The sequence below is a fragment of the Silurus meridionalis genome, chromosome 12 (assembly GCF_014805685.1).
Source record: "Silurus meridionalis isolate SWU-2019-XX chromosome 12, ASM1480568v1, whole genome shotgun sequence".
Taxonomy (NCBI): Eukaryota; Metazoa; Chordata; class Actinopteri; order Siluriformes; family Siluridae; genus Silurus; species Silurus meridionalis.
In genome coordinates, this window is record NC_060895.1 from 11,644,348 (window position 1) to 11,669,037 (window position 24,690).

Consider the following 24,690-nt stretch of genomic DNA (forward strand, 5'->3'; position numbering starts at 1 on the left):
TTAAGCAATGGAATTCTTTATTATATAATTGCATTGTAATGAAAAGGGTAAATTAAAAACAGTATTGTTTTTTGCACAAATTAATAAGTCTTAAATTGCTTACACCTTTAGTCTGAAAGGACTAAAGATCTAAGAACAGGGATGTGAGTTCATTTTATTTTTTATTTTTTTTTAAACATTTTTGCTTTGTTGCCAACAGGGTTTTTTTTTTTTTTTTTTTTTTTAAGCATGTGGAATAGTTTACTTCCACTTTGGGATTTGTTAAATAAATTTCCCATAGTGTATATGTTTTACATTTACCCACATAGATTGAAGATGAACAGGAGATAATGTGCTGCTCATAAGACAAAAGTAATGAATTAGGGCCATGTTTCTGTTGTGGTGCATTCACAATGTCACTTGCACTCTGCTCCTCTATTGGCTGGTTGTGCCTTGTTGAGGGTTTGCTGCTGTGCATGTGAAAACCACCTTACAACAGAAGCTATCATCAGACCTTTCCACAGAAACATCAGGCAAATAAGCAGAACAACTGGTAGCATTTGATTCCTTAACATGTATTTCCACTAATCGGTCAGTCAGTGTATAACTTGCAACAGTGGCAAACTTTATACTGATATATACCTGGGATGTTGCCAGCATCCCACATATTTAAAAACAGATCCGAGATCTTTGCACATCCCCTACCCAACACTGGGAAACTCTTTGAGCTCAAGTCATGTGTTCATATTCTGTGTCCAAACTGGGGGTTAACTTCTGCATTGTACAGGAACACCTGCTCTGCATAAATCTTACATCTCCTAACAAGACAATTAAATGTTAAATCAACATGATTCTTGGCGAGTAGACACAAATACAACCCAATAACACATTAACCAAGCCCAAGAGTAATTGTATTCATTTTAGTATCACTTTAAACTAGCACTACATTGTCAGAGCACCAGTGGCCAATTCAAGTGCTTCACAGAGGCAGCGTTTTGGTGCGTGTTAATTGTATAGTGCTTCTGGGGAAGAGGGGGATAAAACAAAAAAAACAAGAAGAGGTCAAAATCTATGTACATGGCTTTGCTGCTCCATATGCAGTTAATGCAGAGGAAATTTCAAGTGAGGTGATGCTCTCAAATCTCAAACACACAGCCACATCACTGGGGTGCTCTCAGTAGAACATTTCATGACAAGTGTACAAAGATTTATTCCCCAATGTCTTAGTTTGAATCATTCTTATATGCAGGTGTTAAAGTTGTATCTAGTTCCACAATAAGAGAATTGTAAGCACACTTTAAAATGATGATACAAAGCTACAGATTATTCCGTTAAACCCTACAGGTCAAGTCGGCATCTGAGGATTACAGGAATTCCTTTTCGTTGTCCCCCCTAAATGTCACCAAGCTAGACACCAACAGTTTGTGACAGTGACAAACAAAAAAAAAAACAAAGAAAACCAAAGTAAAAAAAATAAACAAAAAAATATAAAGACAAAAAAAAAAGAAGAAGACAAGAACAACGCTGTCATTAAGTTATCAGTATAGTGCCCTACATTAACGCATTCAGTAGAAGACTTCGGCAGGTAAGGCTGAGTCAAGGTTCAGCCTGGGTTAAACCTATGGTACTTCTAGACAACATTATGCAAATTTACAGTATACAATTTTGGATTTACCATGCAAGAATACTTTTTTGTGTGTGTAACATTTAATAGCTTGACATCCAGAATAATTTACATAAAAGGACAATAGTTATTCAACCAGAGCTAGGTGAGTCATAACCATGGCGGTCGAGTGCATCCAGGCGAGACGGAGAAGGGAGAGTGAAATGGGTCAGGGGTGAAAGAGGGGGTAGTAACCATGAGGTCCTGCAGGTAACATCAGCGACACTCCCACACTTTAACTTGCTGATCTACACTCCCAGTGACCACATACGGAGCAGTCTTGTGAAAATCTGTGGGCAGATAAACCCTTTCCATTAAAAAGATGCAAATGATGACAAAAACATGCATGCTACTGCACTCAAGCTATAACATGTTTATACTATATATATATATATATATATATATATATATATATATATATATATATGACATGATTCCAGGACCTGTAAAGAAAATATTTTATTTGAAATAAAATAAAATAAAAAACGGTATCCCATCGCATCAAAATTAAACAAGATTTAAAAAGCTGCGCGATGTACTGCTAAGTGCAGGATGTTTTGTGACGCATCCTCAAGAGCTCTTTAGCCTTGATCCAACACAAAATTCTAGACAGTTAAAAGCCCCCCCAGAATGCAGCGTTGTTCGTGGAAGATGGACAATCACATCTCAAACTCTCAGCACACTTTGTACTTGTGTGCTGTGTAGCCAATGTTTAATCCTTACAGAAGGATTGTGTATTTTATGTTGCCTGGAGACATCTCTGCTCAAACAAAAGGAAGACATTTTAAAACGTAACACTGAGTGATTTAAAGTGGCTACAGACTCTTACCCAGAGAAGTAACAAAATGTTCATGGGCACTCAAGGTTTTCATGCAACGCTTGTTTTTGTAGTCCCAGATCCTCAAAGTCTTGTCATCAGCACAGCTCACAATGAACTTTCCACCAGGGTGGAAGAGCAGCCCACGCACCCAGTTATCATGGCCAACCTGTACAAGACCAAAAAATAAAATAAAAATAAAAATTAATTAATTAATTAATTAATGCATAGCACTCAAATTTATTAGAAAGAAGTACTAACGTGGGGAAAAAATATAAAAAATACAAATATATTATTTTTATATCTATCTATCTATCTATCTATCTATCCACATACATACATACATAATATAGATTTTTACATTTACATGAAACATAAAATAAAAACATTCAACATGCTTCAGTTCTCAAAGACCTGAGGAAACAAGTAAAGCAATATGGACATTTGCAGGAAATTATTATTTTTTAGTAATGTCTGAATGATTGCAATGAAGCGGTAGTTTCATGGGCTATATGCTGGGTAGGATTGAGTACTGAGACACTGCATTTATGTATTCATTGTGTACTTTGGGACGATGAATACACCTAAATATATGTACTTGAGGCTGTAAGGTTCATCCATATGACTAAAAGCAGTGCAGAACTCAAGTGACAAAACGTTAGCATGCAAAAGCATTTTTCACCAGACATGACAAAATAAATTCTATAGATTTAAAGCTAGAAATTCAAAAGTGTGTAAATAAATATACCCTTATTATAAAAGGAAAAAAAAAAAAATTCCCCTAGAAAAACTGTCCCTCAAAAATGCTTATAATTTAATAAAAACTTCACATTTTGGTCAGAGCTTTGTGGTGGCTCGTGTACATAGTTCCCTGTTACTAAAATAATAAGTTATAAATCCTGATCAACATTTACTCGCACACTAAAACACCAGCACACGCACTGCACAGTCAATTTGCTTCGTTAATTATGCCTCTCTATTTACTATACAATTAAGCATTTGCCAGATACATAAGGAACAGATTCAGCAAAGCTGAAAGTGATACATGGGACAACCGACTGTACAGTTTTATGTATTTTTATTTCAAACTTGCACAAGTGCCAAACAGTGCACAATGTTTATTTCACTAGTTGACTCACCAGTGTCATAAGGCACATGCCAGTGCTGACATCCCACATTTTGATAGTTTTGTCTCTTGAGCCAGACAGAAGGAAAGGTCCAGGTTTCCCACTCTTCTTAGTCTGGAAAAAATAAGAGGATGAGTCGTAGACACAGTTACAGATCTGACATTGTGATTGTGTGTGTTAATACTATTAAGAGAGATCTTTATAAAAATGTTTCCTATACAAAAAGACTGAGTAAGGTTTAATGCTGTACATAGGCAGCTTTTGTCTCCACTTAAAGTGAGACAGTCTGCATTAACCCAGGAGCAAAGGACTACAATTAGCAATATTACACAGCCTGACTCTGGAAGAGGAGTGTGTCTATTCACATATCAAATTAACCCCTTGTGCTGTGTGACGTGATCATGAAGCTGATTATAAAGCTGGTTGTCAACACAGCAAGTTTGTATGATGTGTATGTTAATAAAAGGTCTTTGGGTCTACTAGTTTATATTCGATGATAACTTTTCTAACGTTACACATAATATTCTTTAAAAAAAAAAAATTTAAAAGCATAATTTTCCTCACTACACAAAATGCTTAACTCCAGCCTAACTCAAACATTCATCAATTCCTTTCCCATGTTAAAAACTGTAGGTTTTGCCTAAAAAAATACTAAGTGTTTATTTAAAAGCACAATCTAGTCTAGGAATTTTATCAAAACATTGAATTTCACATTTATTTTAATGTATTTATATATACATAACATGTATATATGCACCCCAACCTACAAAAAAATAAAATAAAATAAAAATAAAAGATCAATTAAAGCCACACCAAAGAAAAGGGATGAACAGGTTTACACATGCATGTGTATTATGTAAAGAAACCATTACAGTAACATTATGCTGCATTATCCTCAGATGTGATGGTATAATTGATAAAGAAATCCAGCAGGTTTGGCAAGGGCCAACAACCTCTTTGAAAGTTTTGTTTTAGCTCGATGGAAGTTCCCTTTCTGCTATTACAATTGAGTCATTGCACCAAAGCTGCCTTAATGAAACATGCTGTGGGGTAACAAATGTTACATCTGATAAATTGGATATGGTTGATCATAAGACTATTAAGAATCAAATGAGTTTAATCACACTCCTTAAGCAATCAAGTGTTAACATCTCCTACTCTATTTCACTGTTTATTTCTTTTTTTTTGGTATTTTAATTAAATAGTATGGGATTTTTTTCAGGTCATCATTCTCAGATCAAAGAGCATGTTTACTCTGGTTTACACAGTGAAAGAAAAAAATCCTGCCATTGTAAACTAACAAAGTATCGCTGACACAATGACCCATCTAATGACATTATTCAGATTTTCAGCAGCAAATGGACTTCATGCTGCCACTATGGATCTTGCATAGCTTGCATAGCTATTCTCACCTCAGAGCCAGTGGCCTCCAGTATAGTGGGACTAGCACTTTCAGGAGCCCATGAGATGCACTCCACTACATGCTCGTGTTCCCGCAGTTCAGCCTTGCACTCCTTCGTAGCCACCACCCACACACGCACCGTTTGGTCATTGGAGCTGCTGGCAATCAAAGAGCCATCCTGGTTGGGCCGTACCATACGCACCCACTCTCTGTGGCCAGTAAAAGTTTTCACACAATACCTATAGAGCAGACAGAAAATGTGCATGTAGGTATAAAACACTGAGGAAAAACAACAGATTTACTAAGAAAACCTTTTAAGAAATATGTCTGCTCTAATAGCTGCATCATGATTTTTTTTTAATTATTATTTTAAACAGTTTCTAAAAATGTACTCACCCAGTGGCCACTTCCCACATTTTAATGGTTTTATCCCTAGAAGCAGATACTATATGATCTCCATTGGGCATTATAGCTACAGATGAAACATTATGATCATGCCCTAAAATGAAAAACAAAAAGGGTTATAAAATACATTTTTATAATAAATTTGTTAAGTGTCACATCTAACCTCTGTATGATGATGACGACGACTGAATATTCAATATATTGAATTCATAATGAATATAAAATCTTCAGCAATACACCTACCCACATTTTACCATGCAAATTGGATTGTACCAGTGGAACATATTAATGGATTTTTAATTGCCACCATGACAAAAATGTTAAAACACATTAGAGAATACCATAAAAGGAAACCGACAGCCAATTTGCCGCGGGTGGCTTTTCCTCAAATCAGAAGGAATAAAAAGCTAACTGCACAGTGCACCATTTAAAGCTATTGAACCCTCTGTTCAAAATAAGCAGTTGAGAAATAGAGGGTTAAATGGTGAGAAAGCTCCACAAACCTTTATTTTGTATTAAAATAAATAAACTATCGGGCAAATCTCTAAATTCTACACAGGGGTGGGGTCAAGACAGAAAGGGGGGAAAGAAAAAAAAAAAGAAAAAAAAAAAAAGAGACAGAGAGAAACACAGACAGACAGACAGACAGACAGACAGACAGAGAGAGAGAGAGAGAGAGAGAGAGAGAGAGAGAGAGAGAGAGAGAGAGAGGATGTCAGAAAGAAGAGTGTGCTGGGGGTGAAAGAGAGAGAATGAGTGTCATTTTGCACCCAGCCAGGAGGGGAAGAGACAGCTTGAGAGAAGGGGGGCAGTAGGCGGGTTTCCTGCAATGCTTCCCTCAATCAGCACGGTCTGCTAGTCTAAGGGCAACATGCCAACTTAACTGACGGGGTGTAAATTACAAGGCACCAGATTTGAACATAAACGCTGTTGCACATGTGCTATTTGGATTAGTACCACTGAGGATTTACACATTTTGACATGGATTAAATGTTTAAAATTCATCTAGCACAAGCCACAAACAAAATTAAAGAGTGATCCAGCATGCAGTGAGATGCAATGAATGCAATTTTCATCCATTTCTGTGGTTTTTTTTTTTGTGTGTTTTTTTTTTTTAAACCATTTGTGTATCCTGCAGGTTCATATTACCAGATATGTAATATAAGGTCATTTCCTGAGCAATTTCAATATGAAAGATGGTAATGTTTTAGGTCAAAGTGAGCAAGGACAGTGCACTTCATGTTTATGGGGAAAAGAACGACTATAATGTTTCAAACTGGGACTTCAAGCCTGAATTATCTGTTACATTACAGTTTTTGAATTCTTCTCCTACCAATTTAAAAACAAATTAAGGTGCTAATGAGGGTCGTGCATCATCTTCCCCATAATATCCCATTCCCATTATTTCAGTCATTTCATTACTCACATTATCTACATGTGAAAATGCTCAGATACTTCACACAATTGTTTGAAAACATGTTGCTCACCATGCATGGTCCTGATGCACTCAAAGCCTTGGAAGTCCCAGAGTTTTATAGTCATGTCTGCTGAACAGGAAGCCAGCAGCTTTCCACTCTGATCAAAAGAGATGTCCTGCACAGAGTCTGTATGGCCTTTCAGGGTACGCTCAAAGTCTCCGGCCTCATAATCCCATACCTGGGGAAAAAGAAGGACAAGATTTAAGTTAAGCTCATATTTATGTTTAGGTGGTCAGAGTTGCATATAAAATGAGAGATGCCCACCACCTGGTTTCCTTCCTTTGTATCTACGTAAACCATATTCACTACTGGGACAAAGCAAACATGCAGCACTGCTGTGACCACGTCTACAGAAGTCAATCATAAAACCATAAATTAAAAAGTATTATTGAGAATTATTTAATTAAAAAGTAAATTTGAGGCAGTATTATGAAAAAAAAAAAGATTTAAAAATATATATAATGCCTTCCGGTGTGAATAATACACCATGTTGGGGCAGTGGTAGTCCAGTGGTTAAGGCTCTGGGTTACTGATCACAAGGTCAGCGGTTCGAACCCCAGCACAGCCAAGCTACCACTGTTGAGCCCTTGAGCAAGGCACTTAACCCTATCAGCTCCAGGGGCGCCGTACCATGGCTGACCCTGCGCTCTGACCCCAGCTTCCAGATGAGTTGGGATATGCGAAAAAACTAGAAATTTCCCCACTGTGGGACGAATAAAGGTTAAATTAATTATTATTATTATTATTATGTATGCAATTTCTGTTCACAAACAAACCAGACAATAATGTTCCAAAAACGTTAAGAGTAGAGTTAAGCTCTACAGGTCAAGGGCCTTTTAGCTTTCAATTCTTGATGTTTTTGTACTTTTAGGATTATGATAAATAAATAAACAAATATAAAAACCTAAAAAGCCACAACATGAAATACAGGGACAGAGTCTGTCTTTAGGTGTATGAACATAGCTACACTGAGGCACTGTATTAGAGAACAGTTTAAAAGGTAAGCACAAGTAGTTTCGAATGGATTGAAGAGAATTGTATAATCAGTCTTAAAACAGCTCCTTTCACTCTTCATAACAGCAGATAATAAGCAGCTATAATGATGTAATAGTGTGTTTGGAGTCCATGCTGGAGCTGTAAGCAGACTACAGGGTTCTGCTATTGATGCCAAGTTGGTGGAAGTGGGGCACATATTTTACCATAGATCTCACCATTGCCAAGGAAACGCTGCCTGTCTCGTTTGTATTTTAGACAGAGAAAACAGGCATTGAAGATACAAGTGTCACAAGCAGAGTGTGAAACAAAATTCTCAATCGCATCTACAACTCTCAGTAATGCCAAGACATCATACTGACATCAGTGAAGCCCAAAATAATGCAGCCCTGCTGTAAATCACCAGTATAAATATCAAGCGCAAAACACATGAAATTAAATCCTGTTTTCTGGATACTGCAAATTTCTATTCATTTGCAAAACATATGTTAAAAACAAAGGAGAGACTCAAAACTGTTCCGTTATCAACGAGTCCGACACAACCCACCTTTATTGTAGCATCCTCTGAAGCAGACACCATGACACTGAAGACCGGGTGAAAGATGACCTTGGTGACAGGACTTCTGTGGCCACTGAGGGCATATCTCTCAGGGGGACGGGGGATCCATTCTTTGGGGTCTCGTTTCTGTCCTATAGGGCCTCCTGAAGTAATTTCCTCTTTTGCTTCATTCAACTTTGATTCTAACTCCATCACCTTAAGGAAAGCCATATAATAATAAAAAAAAAAAAAAAAAAAAAAAAATTTGTCCTGAGTGATAAAATTTTCATCTATAATATACATAAAAATGCTTTTTTGCATTATATAGGCAATGTACACACCTTCTTCTGTAATCTGATAACTGAAGTCCATTTCTTTTCCAAAAGGCCAGCATATTTCTTATCCAATTCTTCATTCTGATGAAAAAAAATACCAATAAAAATACAGACCCCATACAGAGAAATGTATTTTGCAAATCATTATTGCAATTGTAAGAGAAACAGGCTCTGGATGCACACTAGTCATAACTGTACACACATCATCCCTCAGGCAACTGTCAATTTCTCCAAATCCCTTTACTTAAGTTAATCTCCTGTGGACCAAAGGAGCTCAGCGAGATTGCAATTAAAATGCGTATGGTGAAAATAAATTCATAATCCATGGTATCATGTCTGACTTGATCTCATCAAGCTGAGAATGTAAAAGTATTATAAACTCTTAAATACATTTAGAGATGTAAATTGCAAGCACATCTTAAATTCACTGTGACAAGGATATGGTTCTGAAAAATCAACCAATTTTTTATTTTAATGTTACTCCAATACTTACGTTTACTTTATAACATTTATGGTTTTCTGCAATTGAACATCAAATTCAATAAGTCCAATAATCTCCCACTGAATGTAAAGTATTAAATACAGTATAAACCAATAAAAAAAATTAATCCCCACCACATATGGCTACAATCAAGTCAAGCTGCACGTTTACCTGCTTCCGACTCTCGTTAAAGACATGTTGGCCAACAAATGGCCGATTTGTCACTGCTTCAAATATGTTCTAGATCCAGATATTGGTTTATTTTTAAGCACAAAGTAAGAACTACAGTATAAACGATTGTACCAAAATAAAAGCCCATGAGGAAGGTGATGTTTCAGAAAGCATTTGTACTACCTCAGAATGATTTATATTGCCTACAGGCAAAGGAAGTAATACCTAACACTCAGTGAACAATGATGGGAACATCTCAGCAGAACACTGACTAATTAAAGAGAGCTCTTAGCTGGGTACCACCAGAAGGTGCAAGCTTATCTGATGTGTGCTTTAATATTGACAAGTTGCATCAATAATTCATTGTGGTGTTCTCCATAAAGAAGATGAATTTTTGAAAAGCCTACCACTTAGATAAACATAAGAACCACTGGCTAGGGCGTTCTGGTTTTCCTGTATGAAACCTCTATATTTAGCTTTTGACAAAAACTGCTTTATCTGGCAACTCTATAGGATTAACAAGTGTTAACTGAGAAAAAGCATGGTTTCTCCATCTATCACTCATTACCATCTCTGAGGGACCAACACGCTTCCACTTACTCCAGAAATATCTGTGTTCAGCGTTTTTATTCTGCATTAAATAAGCAATATCTGAAATTAAGCATCATTGTTAGGTCCTTGGCTCTAGGAGGAAATGAAAGGGTATTCCCCCACACTTACCATGTCTAATTCCGCCTCCTTCTTGAAAACTGAATATGCCTCTTCATAGCCATTGGAACGAAGGTAATCAGCTATAGCTTTATTTCTAAAGGAGAAAAAACAACAAAAATCAAAAGATAGGAATAATTAGTTTTCAGTGACTGGCAGGCGAATTCTCTAAGACTGTCTGGCATATTAAAAAAAAAAAAAAAATCTCATCAGTAGGGGGTTTTGGTTTTTACCTCCCATTGACAACAAAGAACAGAGAACAATAATGTCTGAGGGGGAACATTCAGAGCTATAATCTATAAAGAGGAAAGACTGCATGACAGCATCTATTTGAGAAAATGCAACATTTACAATGAATGAATAACAAGATTTGAGATTGATAATGAAAGAAAATCAAATAAGTCAGTGCAGACTTAACATCTCCGTAAAACATCTCAAATATTGTAAGAAATCCTGACTAACAGCAAACATGTTCCTGATTAAAAGCTAATTTTAACAAGATTCGCCCCCCGAATGATCAACCCCAAAAATTTTATGATTGGCTTTAGATTCAACATTTAAACATAACGTTATCCCCAGAGTCTTCAATGGAACAATTTTCTTTTATATCCAATCCATATCCTTAAGTTTAAAAACATGCTGAAAGCTTGTACAAAGGAAAATGTTATTTCTGCTTTTGCATTATATTTACTATTATTTTTCTGATAATATATTTATTCAGCTTCTTATACTATGCTTTTCTTGCTGGGTAAGCATGTATATTTTTCTACCACTCGTATAATATGTCATACAGACATTTAAACTGTGTGTGAGATTCAGATATGCAGGGCCTCGTGCTGAATATTAAATTTGCATATACAGTTTTTCTTTTTATCGTCTGCATAACGGAAAAAAAAACGTAAAATGTAGCCTGGTAGGCTGGGAAACATTTTCTTTACATTGTAATAAAATGAACTGCACTTTTTTTGTGCTTCATGTTTTTCCATACATAACATACATGCAAATAAATTTTTTCTATTATCCCCAAAGATCCTGTTTAGGAGAAACATATATGCTCTTCCTGGTATAGCATTAACAGAGGAGATGCATATAAAAAAAAAGGAAATGCCAAGCCCAACTCATTTTTTAAAAAAAAAGGAAAAGGAACTAGCATTGGATACTACAAATGGTATCAACCCAACCCGATGTATAAATGACAAATCACATAAAAAAATAAAGTAGGTGTGTCTGCAAATAAGCCACAAGAATAAGGTGTCAAAGTTGAGGGCTGTTGGGCATCATGTATTGCTTTCTTGGGCAGAGCTGTTCAATGTGCTTCAATATTAACAGCAAGACCATTTGGAAAGGTTATCCCTCATGTGACAGTCTAAAGAATACAGAGTACAAATTTCAGATCATTGATGCCTGGCCACATTTTGTCTTTGTGAGTCTCAGATTCATCTACCCAAATGGAGAGGAAAAACCCAGTCAGCCAAAACAATGTAGTTAGTTCTCATTTTGCCATTTCATCCTTCATTCTGACTGGTTCAGCTGCAGGGAGAGAAACGAGTTTTTCAAGAGCCAATGCAGCAGTTAATACTGAAAGAGACAATTGATATAAAATAAATAAATAGAAATAGAGATATGTATTTTAAAAGAAATCCTATTAAAAGTTTATAATTATATTTAAGTCTATTAATAATATCCCTATCAAAATGTACCAAGGTATAAACAGAGAGAACAACATGTAGATATGACCATCACCATCCCAAGCAGATCAAATGCAGTGTAATCCAAGCTTTTTAAGGAACCTTAAATAGAACAAAGATTCCTTGAGCAATTTGTTCTCTTACAAAGAAACCGTAGCTTTTCAAATTATGTTCTGCCTTTCAGCAAAGGTTTTACAAGTTAGACAACAGCTTGTTTTTCCATTTGGCAGGTTCATGCCTTTACTTTGCAAACAACCGCACAAATTTGATTTTGATCAACAACACTGGCCTTTCTAAAATCATATCATATACCACCATGCATATACGAGAAAAACACTTCCTGTCTTGTGAATGAGCTCATCGCCACATGCTCTGCCTGCCTCAATCCTTGCATAAGGTGATAATTCCATGGTAACTAATTTCTGACACTTATTTCTAATGTACTTTTTAATATTCTTTGATTTAAATATGTAAAATTTTAAACTCGATACATACATTCAAATGTACAACATATCAACTTATAATTTTTTTTTTACATGCAAAATCATTTTTACACCAGGGACAAGCAAGCAAGATCACAACGATCAAAAGCTGTAATGGAAAAGAAAACCTAAGTGGTAAAAGCACTGGCTAGTAACCATTAAAAAAAAAAAAAAAAAAAAAAAAACCACAAAACAGGTAGAAAAGCAGACGGTATATAAAAAGGGACACAGACACCAGCAATCTATTAATTAAAACCAGAGAACTAAAAACAAAAGGAACCTTCACTTTTATAAAAGTTGTATGAAATATTGCATAAAGGCTGAAACAAAAGAGCAACATTGCAAAACATGCTGTATGTTTCTGAGTGATAAATTGAAAAACAAAACAACATTGAAACATTACTCTTAAGAACATGTTTGAGAAAACCTGAACAGCTTTCAGACACTCCCACATCCTCATATTTTGATAGGGTGTGTGAAACCTTTCATAAACACTGCACAACACCTTAAAAGCAATGGATGCTTAAAAATCTACATCAAAGCTAGAGATGATGAGAACATCCAATTTGTGGGCAAAACCATAAGACATGCTCTACAGCTTAAACGCTGGACTCAGAGGGGCAATAAATTCCATGCAGGATGATGGCAGCATCTTGTGAAAGTACAAGTGCATTACTAGCATCACCTCATATCATAGGGTGTGTGTCTAACACTCATCACTTCCAGGCATTCATATCAAAGAGAGACAGAAAGAGCACAGCCATCTATTTACCTTCAGAAAAAGACCACCTAGTTCTCAGGCCCTGTAGGAATTAGCACTGGGCGATTGTTCTGATTATTTTGGTTCTAATCAAGACAATGGTTATTTATAAGTCTAAACCAATACAAAGGGGAGAAAAAAAAAAACAGCTTTCTTCACCCAATACAAACATGCAAAATAAAAATCTAATCAAGTTTATATAAAATGCAATGCTGCATTACAGACTAATGCCAACATAATTGTAATTTTAACCTCTGTACATTAAACAGACAAAGTGTGAAAGTTGACCATGTTCCATGTTTGTTTTTCATTAGCAACAGGCAGCCAGTGTTTTAGATTTAACAAACAAATACCCGTATGTTGATTACACTAAATCCTATATCATATATAAAGTGCAGTGCAACAGCTGCAACATGCAGCCATTAACAGTGAAAATAATACCCCAAGCTGATTTCTCTGTGGGAATATAGTAACGAAAAAAATAGTAACGGAAGAGTGGAAAGTCAGTTGGACCAAATGACATACAATTAGAAGCATAGCGTTTAGGGGAGATAGCAGTGGAGTTTTAACAAAATTGTTAAACAAGATTCTGGAAGGTGAGAGGATACCTGAGGAATGGAGAAAGAGTGTGCTGATACTAATCGTTATCAGAATAAGGGAGATGTGCAGACCTGCAGTGAATATAGGGGAATAAAGTTGATCAGTCACAGCATGAAGTTATGGGAAAGAGTAGTGGGAGCCAGGCTGAGAGAAGAGGTGACCATCTGTGAGCAGCAGTATGGTTTAATGCCGAAAAATTGCACTACGGATGTAATTTGTTTTGAGAATGCTGATGGAGAAGTATAGAGAAGGTCAGAAGGAGTTGCATTGTGTGTTTGTGAATTTAGAAAAAGCGTACGACAGTGTAAAGAGAGAGGAGTTGTGATATTAGATGAGGAAGTCAAGTGTGTCAGAGAAGTATGATAGGGTGGTGCAGGACATGTATAAGGACAGTGTGACAGCAGTAAAGTGTGGGGTAAATGGGGTATATGAGTAGGAGAATGCTGAGGATGGGGCTGACAGGAAGGAGAAAAAGAGGAAGACCAAGGAGGAGGTTTATAGATGTGGCGAGGGAAGCCATGCAGGTGGTTAATGTGAAAGAGTCAGATGTACAGGACAGAGTAGTATGGAGACGGATGATCCGCTGTGGCGACCCCTAATGGGAGCAGCCAAACGGAGAAGTGCAAAAATAGTAACAGTGCCATCAATGTATAGCAAACATGCTATAGAATAGGTGCTATTGCGATTTTTGCACATCTACATTTTTCGTTACACACACAAAAAAAGTGTAAATAAATCGTAATTTTTCAATTGCATGATGTAACAACGTTTTTTTTTTAATGCTAATTGAGAATTGTTCATAAAGTTTGGGGGATCTCAATATCACCCAGCCCTAATGGAAAAGTTATGAGACTGCCTCAGGAAAGTGAATAATGCTTTGATATTAGGCTGCGGCTGTCACAGGCTAGCGTGTGGCATCAGAAGACTGCAGTGTGCGCAAACAGGAGGAGTGTGTGTGTTCTTCCCTGCAGCTTTGACCTTATTAAACACTCCTGACATAAAGCCTTACATCACAGCCATCATGCTTTACTGCCTTTATCCAGTACATAACAAATGAACAAAGAACTGCCAAAGAATCATAATCTTTAAACATATCACTGAAGAATTAAGGCGCATTAAACAGATCCATGATTAAAACTGAAACTTTGTCCTCCTAATAAATGAGTGAATTTCAACAATTTTTAGTAAATAATGATGACTAATTAAAGATAATGAAATTTAAAACATTTCTTTTGTCACTTACAATCATAATGTTTAAGATTAATAGTGGTTGAGAAGGACAGGTACATGATGAAAAAATGCTTTCCCTGAATGCAAATGCAAAAAGAGAAACATTTCAGAAGGAAAATGCATTTTAAATAAATGGAAGCAGTGGACAAATCAGTCACCTGGTTTTAAAGCAGGTTTTGTATCTGGGCTAGTATTTCCTCCCAAATAATGTGCACAGATCAAAAATTTGCAGGTATCACTGCTAATATAAGGCAATAAATTCTGTCAAATCTTTACCTGCAATTACAACATGAACATAAAATAAAGATGCTACCCAGAATTAAATATTATATTATTGTAAACATTAGCACATTCTGTTTACATTAAAACTACATAATTCTTTATTAGGAAAATAAGAACTATGAGATATATATATATATATATATATATCTATCTATATATATATATATATATATATATATATATATATATATATATATATATATATATATATATATATATATATATATATATATATATATATATATATATATATACACACACACACACACACACACACACACACACACACACACACACACACACACACACACACACACACACACACACACACACACACACACACACACACACACACACACACACACACACACACACTTGTTTGTTGCCCTCAGTCTTTATTTAATGCATTTAACTAGCCAACTAATTCACCATAAGTAAATTCGGAATTCTAGTCATTCTAATTCTATCAGGCCAACAAAGCAAAAAACATCAAAATAACTCAATACCCAAACATTTTTCCCTACAGTAAAAGTAACAGGACCTAGTGGAGAAATTAACAAGTTAATTCTTGATGCTTAATATTGTTTAGTACATGCAGCAAAATGCTACCGGTCCTTGAATGAGGCCTGACAGAGGACACTCAAATCTGGACGTGTGCATGCACAGCATGTGACTGCTTAGCCAGCTGTCAAACACACACACTTGGCAATGAGATTTGTGGAGCTCCGCAGAGGCCACACCTCTTAAGTAGTGCAGTCTGGCAAAGCACAGACTGAAAAGCTTTGCTTTGTTTACAGTGATTTGAATAAAGATATGAGCCAGTTTTGGGCACATGCATAAACGCCTTCACAAACAACCAGCAGCACATGGCAGCAGACGGGTTTACACCCTTGTCTAAAACAAAGCTTTGGATTACACATTAAAATTCTCGGTCAGGTCTGGATGGTTCAACTGTGTATGTTTATACAATTTATTTATAGAAGCTTCCTAATTTACTCCCAATTGCCTAAAGAATGTAAAGATGAGCTGTAATAAATGATGACTTCTTTTGTTCCGTCTCAGACTGTTCAGGATTTGCAGTTGAAAATAGAATCCCACGGGCTGCTGTGGCTCCACTTACAGTGAGAGACAGCAAGAGAGAGACTGAGGGAGCACGCTGCTTTCCCATTCACATTCATAACATGGATTTCTGCTCTCTCCACCCACACACACACAGGTCAAAGAATTTCAATTAGCCAATTTTGAGTATGTTACTAATCCCTGATATTGTATGCTAATAAAGGGTGTGTTTAAAATAGCCCAGGCATCAATTTGGGCAAATGTGAAGCAATAGTGCTCAAATAGTGAAGCCCCCACATGAAACAGAAGGGCCTAAACTCATTTATCTGACAGTGTGCAGATAAAACCCATACTGATGGTGGGCACCCTGCTGACAGGATGGTGAAGCTTCATCCACAACCCATCAGGAGCTGGAACCCATGGCCTCTCATACAAGCACATGTGCAATGCTGCTAGTCTCTGGAGTCTAAGCAAGCACACACCTGCAGCCTAAATCCAGCACACAGCAGCCACACACTGCTGGCAGCTATGGCATATGAACCACTATTGTGATTTACACAATGAAAAAAACCTCCTGCAAAGCAATATAAAAAGAGCCCTTTTAGAAAGAATAAAGTCCCTACTGATTAAAGTTGAAGTACATAAAAATGAAAACAAAACAAGCAAATCAGGGATTTAAGAGCACACACACACACACACACACACACACACACACACACACAATCAATATGAATCAGTATTACAAGCTACTACCTAGGTTAATTTAATACTAAACATTTCAGGGTCTTTTCTACTTTGTTTTATTTTAAACATTAATTTGCCTACAAGTAAAAGCATACTTCAAATTGCATATAATTGTATATACAGGTCAACCCATTTTCCCCAGATACACATCCTTCTTTAAATTAACAGCATTTCAGGGTCTTTTCAAGACAAAATTTATTACAACAATCTGTCCTTAATAAAATTTGTCAAATAACCAAAGCACAGCAAGATGAAAAGCATGCATCCAACAATTACAGGCCATACACTTACATCAATGTCTTGATTATGACATGAACTATATTTAACCTTTAACATGTAATGCAAGAAGTTATGCAACTGTAGGCCAATGGAAACACTTCTGATTACAATCCAGCCACAGGAAAATTAAAAATCAAATGAATAAATAAATAATAATAATAACAATAATAAAGTGTAACGGTACGGAACATTCACGGTTCAGTACATACCTCGGTTTTTAGGTCACAGTTTAGTACAACTTTGGTACAGTAGAGAGAAAGAAATGCAAAACAAAATTGCTTGCTGTTTTTTATTAACGCATCTATTATCAAATTAACATTTGAATAGTTTCTAAAACAATTTTACAATAAATTGACTGCTTGGTTATATACTATAAAATAATATTTTATAATATTTAATAAAAACAAAATATAATATATGCAACACTTTATACTGATTAAATTAAGTAATCAATTGACATTAAATTGATTAAATAAAAGGTAAACTTAACAGATGTGTATTTAAGTGTGTGTTTTACACTTAATTATTTAATTTTTTAAAGATACTTAACTGTTCTACTTATTTCAGCATACTTTAACAAATGTCTTCATTCCACCCATCCTTCATCCACTCCCTCAATACATGGAATTGTCAGGATTTTCTCCTTTTAAGAGAAATTACTGAAGCTGGATGTGCATGAGCAAAACAATGTAAAACAAATATTTCCAGTACAGACTGAGTAGCCACAGTGACATTGTGCAAACTGTAGTTGCTTTTTTGTTTTGGCATTGCTGTGATGGATGGATAGATAGATATATTTATTTATTATATCTATATATAATTATTTTATTTATTTATTTTTAAATAAACCTTCTTAAATAAAATGTGTGGCAGCCAATACATATTTAAAGGGACAGATAAATGTTTCTGTATGGTCTAAAGTGCTTCAGAAAGTGACAAACTATTAAAAAGCCTATGTAAACTATAAGTCTACTAAAAGCTTTTAGATAGTCATTACTAGACATTACTTTTTGTCATCCCACATACTGTTGTGAACATCAAAATGCTCTAGCTCTCATCAATCAAAACATTTAATGGGACGAACACAACCATACAAGCTTGTTCAGTTGACATTCTGACTAGAGTCACAGACAACAATTGACTGACACAAAGTCACAATTATGTAGAATATTTCTCAGTGATAATACTCCAGATCAGGAAGTCTTTCCCATGGCTCATTTTAGTTTTACATTTAGCTAAAAGCATTTTGAAGTCTATTCAAACCAAGTTTCAGACACATACAAACACTGGCAAAAGAAAACCGTGTAGAGTGAGGTTTGTGAGGTCATAACTAGTATATTTTACAAAAACTTAATTTTAACATTTGATTGTCCATAAGAGTCCAGTAGGAGATTCAGATAACCACTAGGAAAGAGGAAACATGCATTAACATATTCTGTGACTCCAATTAAATAAGACTTTGATTTCTTTAATTTTTCCTCCCACTTATGTTTCGCCTGTTTCCTCACTCCAGCCTCAGCTTTCTGTTCTTGGCTGATAGAACTTGAACCCAGCATGGTCTTCTGCTGTTGTAAAACATCCGCCTTAAGGTTAAATGTGTTGTGCAGTCTTAGCTGCTTTTATGCTCACCAAATATGTATAAGATCGGGTATTTGAGTTACTGTAGACCTTCAGTCAGCTCGAACCACTCTTCCCCATCTTCATTGACCTCTCTCAACAAGACATTTTGACCCACAGAATTTTCGTTCACACACACCAGACAAGCTGGTTTGAGCATTTCTGCAACTGCAGATCTCTTTGGATTCTCAATCACCATCTTCTCTAGAGTTAACTCAAAGATGCTGTGCCATATGTCTGGTTATGCCTTGACCTGGTGCCAAATGGTTGGATAATTAGTTAACAAGAATCGAAAGGCTTATGTGTGTCTATAATAAAGTGCTGTGTGCATGCAAATATATGTATACTGTCAGGAAGTAATAAATCTAAAATCTTCACTATGACGATAATGTATAAATAAATAGGATAGATGAGGCAGGTAAGTCCTTTAGCATTATTTAGGTGTAATACATTTACACCACTGCAGTGTAATATAGGCTAATCCATGCTGTGTGCTGAGTGGACAGTTGGAGTTGATAAAGACCATTTCAACAAACCCATACTCATTAGACTGAATTGTGCCAGTGCGAATAGATGCACAAGAAGGCAGAGAACGAAGACTTGTGGACTTACAGTTCGTCCCGTTGTCTCTGTGACAGCACCATGTTGGCAGTGGGGAGGAAGGGGGGCCAGGTGAAAGGTGTGCAGCAGCTGCTATCTCCTTGGCAGGAGATCACCTATCGAACACAGATTCTGGCTCACAGGGATGTACTCTGCTCACACCGTGCTCTTCCCCTGACAGGCCAGCTCCAGTGAACACTCCGCAAAGACTGTCTGAGAACATCCACCAGTCAGACCGTCACTGCATCTGCACAAGGAAAGAAACACACAGGAAGGTGAGAATGTCAGGCCATGCTAGAAACACCTTACAGAAGTTAATCATGTGACATAGGAAAGAGTGGGCCAAAGCAAATCCCTCTATAATTCAGTGAGACAGGCTTAGTGGCTAAACAAAATATGGTATCAAACGTGCCATCTGTTTATCTCCCGATCCATATATATTTTTATATTTTGTTGTCATGCTGAGTATTTTGTTGTGAGGACCTGCTGCCCCTGTTTGGGGCTTCAGACGGGCAAAAGGGGTCTGATGACCCAGATTTAAGCATCAACCTACTTCGGCAGCTCAGTGCCTGTCCTGCTTAAAAACAACATACAGATTTTATAATTTGACTAACCAACACTTCAAATTAATTCATCTTAATGAAAGCATATCATCTAGACAGAAGATACATGACTTGGCAGAAAAAACAGCAAAGGAGGTCAACTATAAAAGCAGCATATTGTTAGACTCCCATTCTGTTCATAGATTTGTTTGACTCTGGAAATACTATAAAAATCCTACATTTTGATTTAAATGCAGCTTACAGCCTACACAATGAGCATATAAGAAAAAGCAAGGAAAGTACATGTTTTTTTAAATGAAAGGCTTGGTACTGAAAACGCTGAGCAGACCCAAATAAATTGTGCACCTTTCTGAGCACTACTTCTGAGAACGACTCTTCTGAAAATAACCATGCAAAATACACCATGCAAAATGGCCAAAAGAGATTTTCATACACAATAGATTACTCAAAAAAAAAAAGAAAAAAGAAAAAGCTGCAGATAACAAGAATACCAATTCTCCCTAAGAAAGAGACAGCTAAACAGTGAGAGCAGGAAGCCACGTTATGAATGCGAATGAGAAGGCAGTGAACTCTCTCTGTTTCACTCACTGTAAGTGGAGCCACCATGAAACATCAGCACATGGAATGCTATTTCCTACTGAATGCTCTACAGTTTTAAAGAACACAAAAAGAAAAAGAGAACAAATGCTACTAAACCTGAATATCAATACATCTTTGTGATGTGAAGTACTATTAATCAGAGTGAAAATGTGTCATTTTGATTTGTTTGTTACTTGGTTTGCTTCCATACTGCATGCAATCAAATTAACTAGAAAGCAGAAGAAAAAGAACTGAGGGGTGTATAGGGCTGAAGATGCACATGTAAAGCTATGAAACATATGGCAACAAAAAAGGTAAACAGACCAAATAGGCACAATTATTATACCCATAATACATCAACACGACACAAAGCAGATGTAAATAGTTCTAAACATTTTAAATCCACTGTTTATTTTCTACTTTTGTATGATGGTCCAAATGTCAGAGACATTGTTCTTTGGCTCAGTTCTCACCTCCTTACCTGGTTTAGCAGCTAGTATCTACAGACAAACAACATTCACAAGCAATAATGCATGGCATGTGTCATTCCTGTTTCTAGAGATTTAATGTTAATCTTGTCAGCGTGCTTTACCACAGCAATCAACTATACAACAGAGAAAGTTCTTTACAAACAGACAAAAAATGTATATGCTGAAGCCTATTTACTATTTATTTCAATATACTTGACTCTTCACCATTACTCCTCCTAGAGAAATAACTGTGGGTATGTAGTCAAGCTCATAAATCAATGCTGCCAATTTTAATACACAGTTTGGCTAAAAGTATGTGGACATCTAACTATCACATTTAAGGGAGGGTCCTTCTAAAAAGGTTGCCACAAAGTTGGAAGCACACCACTGTACAGGATGCCTACTATTTCCCTTCATTGGAACAAAGGGGCCCCAAAACTGTTCAGCATGACAATACCCTGTGTACAAAGCAACGTCCATTAAAACGAGGTTTGCAAAAGTTGGATTGGAACAACTCATGTTGCCTGCACAGAGCCCAGACTGAACTCTGGGATAAACAGAAATACTGACTGTGTCCCAGGCCTCCATCTCCCAACCTCACTAATGCTCTTGTGGTTGAATGAACACAAACCTCCCCAGCCATGCTCCAAAAAGTAGGGGAAAAAAAGCTTTCCAAGAATAGTGGTGCTTATTATAACAGCAAAGGAAGTAACCTAAAACTAGATGTGCAAAAAAGTATATTTTGGTGTGATTGCCAGGTGTCCATAAATTTTTGGCTACACAGTGTACATCAAGTTTAGCAACAAATTCTAAATGCTTCGAACATAAGTGCGACTTTATCTACACAATGAGGTTACACAGCCATGCTTTACTTGGCTCATTACATAGTAGCTACTGGAATCCCATGAAAACAATCTCCTAGTGCCTTATTTCATGTGAAGACTTTGCATGGTTTCTTAGCAACCGCCTGTGAAGAGGAGAACCACAGAGCAGCGGTGGAGTCCAGTGGCAATTATCCATTACTGCTTTAATCGGCCAGCCCGTCTTGATGGAACTGCCATTATTAAATAGTATACATTTCTGCCAAAAAAAGAAAAGGTTGCTGACTGGAAGCTGTTTGAATGGTGCAGGACACCATAAATAACACTATAATTAGCGTTTTTCTTTTGCAAACCTTTTTTCCCCCCAACAACTCATTTTGAAGCACATGCACAAAAATACAGCTCCCAAAATGCACTTATCACACTCACATTCTGCTTCCATCAAAGGGACGTTTTGCATCGTCAACCAACTCATGGTATGAACGTAAAGCATCCATCAGAGCAACTGATGTAAGCTTTACTCAAAAAAAAAAAAAACAAAAAAAAAAAAAAAAAACAGTTGCAGGTCCAAGACATGCAGCAACACATGCAAAGCATACAGAAGAAAAAGCACCTTCATTTCTAAGGCACCACGTGTCTCTTTAATAAAATGCTCCAACAAGCCAACCAGCTCTATTGAATTATTTGTCTGAATGCTGGATGTCTACTGTCCACACTAGATCGTGCATTCACTAAAGCTCCACCCTGACTCGGATGTTTCAGCCATCCATCAAGGCCTAATAATATTCATCTGATGCAGCTCAGTGCAGTTCAACAAAAGTGAAATTCACAGCCACCTGGGCATCAGTTCCCGCGTAACCAATCTGTCAGCACCTCTGATGGGTAAACAAGTGGCTTGACGTTTCAAACTATTCGATTTGAACATTAGCTTTAAATCCACTGTATTACAACACCAGACAGTTCCATTAAAAAACTTGGCTCAAAATATATACAGGTTACTATGGTGCGTGTTTTGTTTGTGATCAAATTATACAAGTCATTCGTTTATTCAGCTTTTGAAAAATGTAAGTAAGTAGTTCGAATAAATAAAGAGTAAAAGAAAATGCGTTAAAATGGACCTAAATGTGATGATTAACATTATGTTAAGAGCACTTGAATGATAACTAGCTACCCAAATCCGTGAGCAAAACAGCTAGCTACCGTTCAATGGTCATCTTGTAACACCTCCCTGCAAACCGGCTCAACGTTTTACCTACAATTTAATGGCTGCTTTAGGTTACCAGTCGGTAATCTTTGGGTTTGGCATTATATTCCCACAGGCCTGACGTGTGTTTCTCCCCAGTTCCACCATGGACCAATATTTCATCGGCGTGTCCTCCATCATTAGCCAACTGTTGATAGCCGCCTCGCGCAGCCTGGCGTTTGACGGAATGACGTGTTGATTCACCGGCGGCTAAGCTGTTAGCTCGTATTCCGTCAAACCAGCACCGCGCACACAAAACACACCAACAACACGCACTCAATATAATAACAACCATTTCGAAGTCTCCTCACGGCATTTTTCTTTTTCACAGCGCAACGGAAATCGGCAAGTCTTAACGAAGAAGACTGAACTATTTCACTAACGGCCCAGCCGCCATTTTGAGACACCGCAAAAAGGAGGTGCAGTTCTTTTTTCCCTCCCAGTACATCCATACGCCGAGTTACAAGAAAGACACTTACTCTACAGTGTCACCACCGAATTCGTATCCGCGAAAGTCAGGCCAAAATGAAGCAATGAAATGTTGGTAAAGCAGGCGCCCTGATAGATGTAGGTCCACGTCTGTGCCCCGTCTCTCTGCCTAGCTCCTACCGTTGTTTTCTCTACAGCAGTCGCTCCGATGGACTGCGCATGCGCATCGGCTGACTTACAAGCGACGCGCAGCGCACGCCCTTCACTTTCTCGCAGTCTAATTTTAAACCATTTTGGTTTGCTTTACTGTGTTCTGTACTGATCCCAAATACACAACCCAAGCCTCTTTTCACTGTAATGAGTATTAAATGTAATAAAAACTAAAATAATCTGATGGAATTGCCAATGACCTCAAACTAAGCGCGGTCACAGCAGCATCAGTCATAACCTGGCCCCACGAGGCACCTGTTAATGACGTCATCTGCCTGATTTCATATTAATGGCAAGCTTAGACGTGAAGTACCAAAATTAATAATTGAAATTCATTTGCCTTTCATTGCCTTGGGTAAATATGAGAAGGCATATGTTTTAATAATAAAAAAAATAATGTCTTATTGTCCTGGGTAAATATGAGGTCTAGGTTCCACACAATCGCTGGAGTAAATACTATATACACAAGATACTGAATTTTGGAGGCATACTGTAAACCAGGGGGTATCCAAAATTCCCAAAATCTACCTGTTTAACTCTCATGAGTTTCTTTTTCAATGTCTATCAGGTGTGGCCCTTGTTTGGTTAGATTGAAAACCTGCACCCACACCAGATCTGTGTGGAAAAGATTGGACACCCCTGCTATAAATCATGCTATTCACACTGTTCCTCTGGTACATTATTACCTTTTTACATCTTGATATCTTATTTATTGCCTGATAATAAAAGCTCAAAAAATAAAATAAGCTATAAAAGCAAATCAGATTGATTATAACCTGATATCTTGAAATTCATATTATTGATAAAGATGAGGAAAGAGATATGATATCTATATGACATAAAACATGTCTTCAGTTGACTGTAGTTAAATAATAATAAATATAAGAAATCTTTATTAGTAATTACTGAGCCTTTGCATGCAGATCTGCAGTAACGT

General features: G+C 36.8%; 1 protein-coding gene across 1 annotated transcript; it reads right to left on the reverse strand.

Annotated features, from left to right (window-relative positions):
• On the reverse strand, positions 1 to 23,942 carry pafah1b1a (platelet-activating factor acetylhydrolase 1b, regulatory subunit 1a). The gene is made up of 11 exons (XM_046863028.1): positions 23,594 to 23,942; positions 19,451 to 19,685; positions 10,110 to 10,194; positions 8,744 to 8,818; positions 8,412 to 8,618; positions 6,881 to 7,049; positions 5,385 to 5,487; positions 4,999 to 5,227; positions 3,599 to 3,700; positions 2,472 to 2,628; positions 1 to 1,932 (listed from the first exon to the last, which is right to left on the reverse strand). Exons 2-11 carry the CDS (start codon positions 19,480 to 19,482, stop codon positions 1,859 to 1,861), a joined length of 1,233 nt encoding a protein of 410 aa, XP_046718984.1. The 5' UTR covers positions 19,483 to 19,685; positions 23,594 to 23,942; the 3' UTR covers positions 1 to 1,858.
• Positions 23,943 to 24,690: the final 748 nt, after the last annotated feature.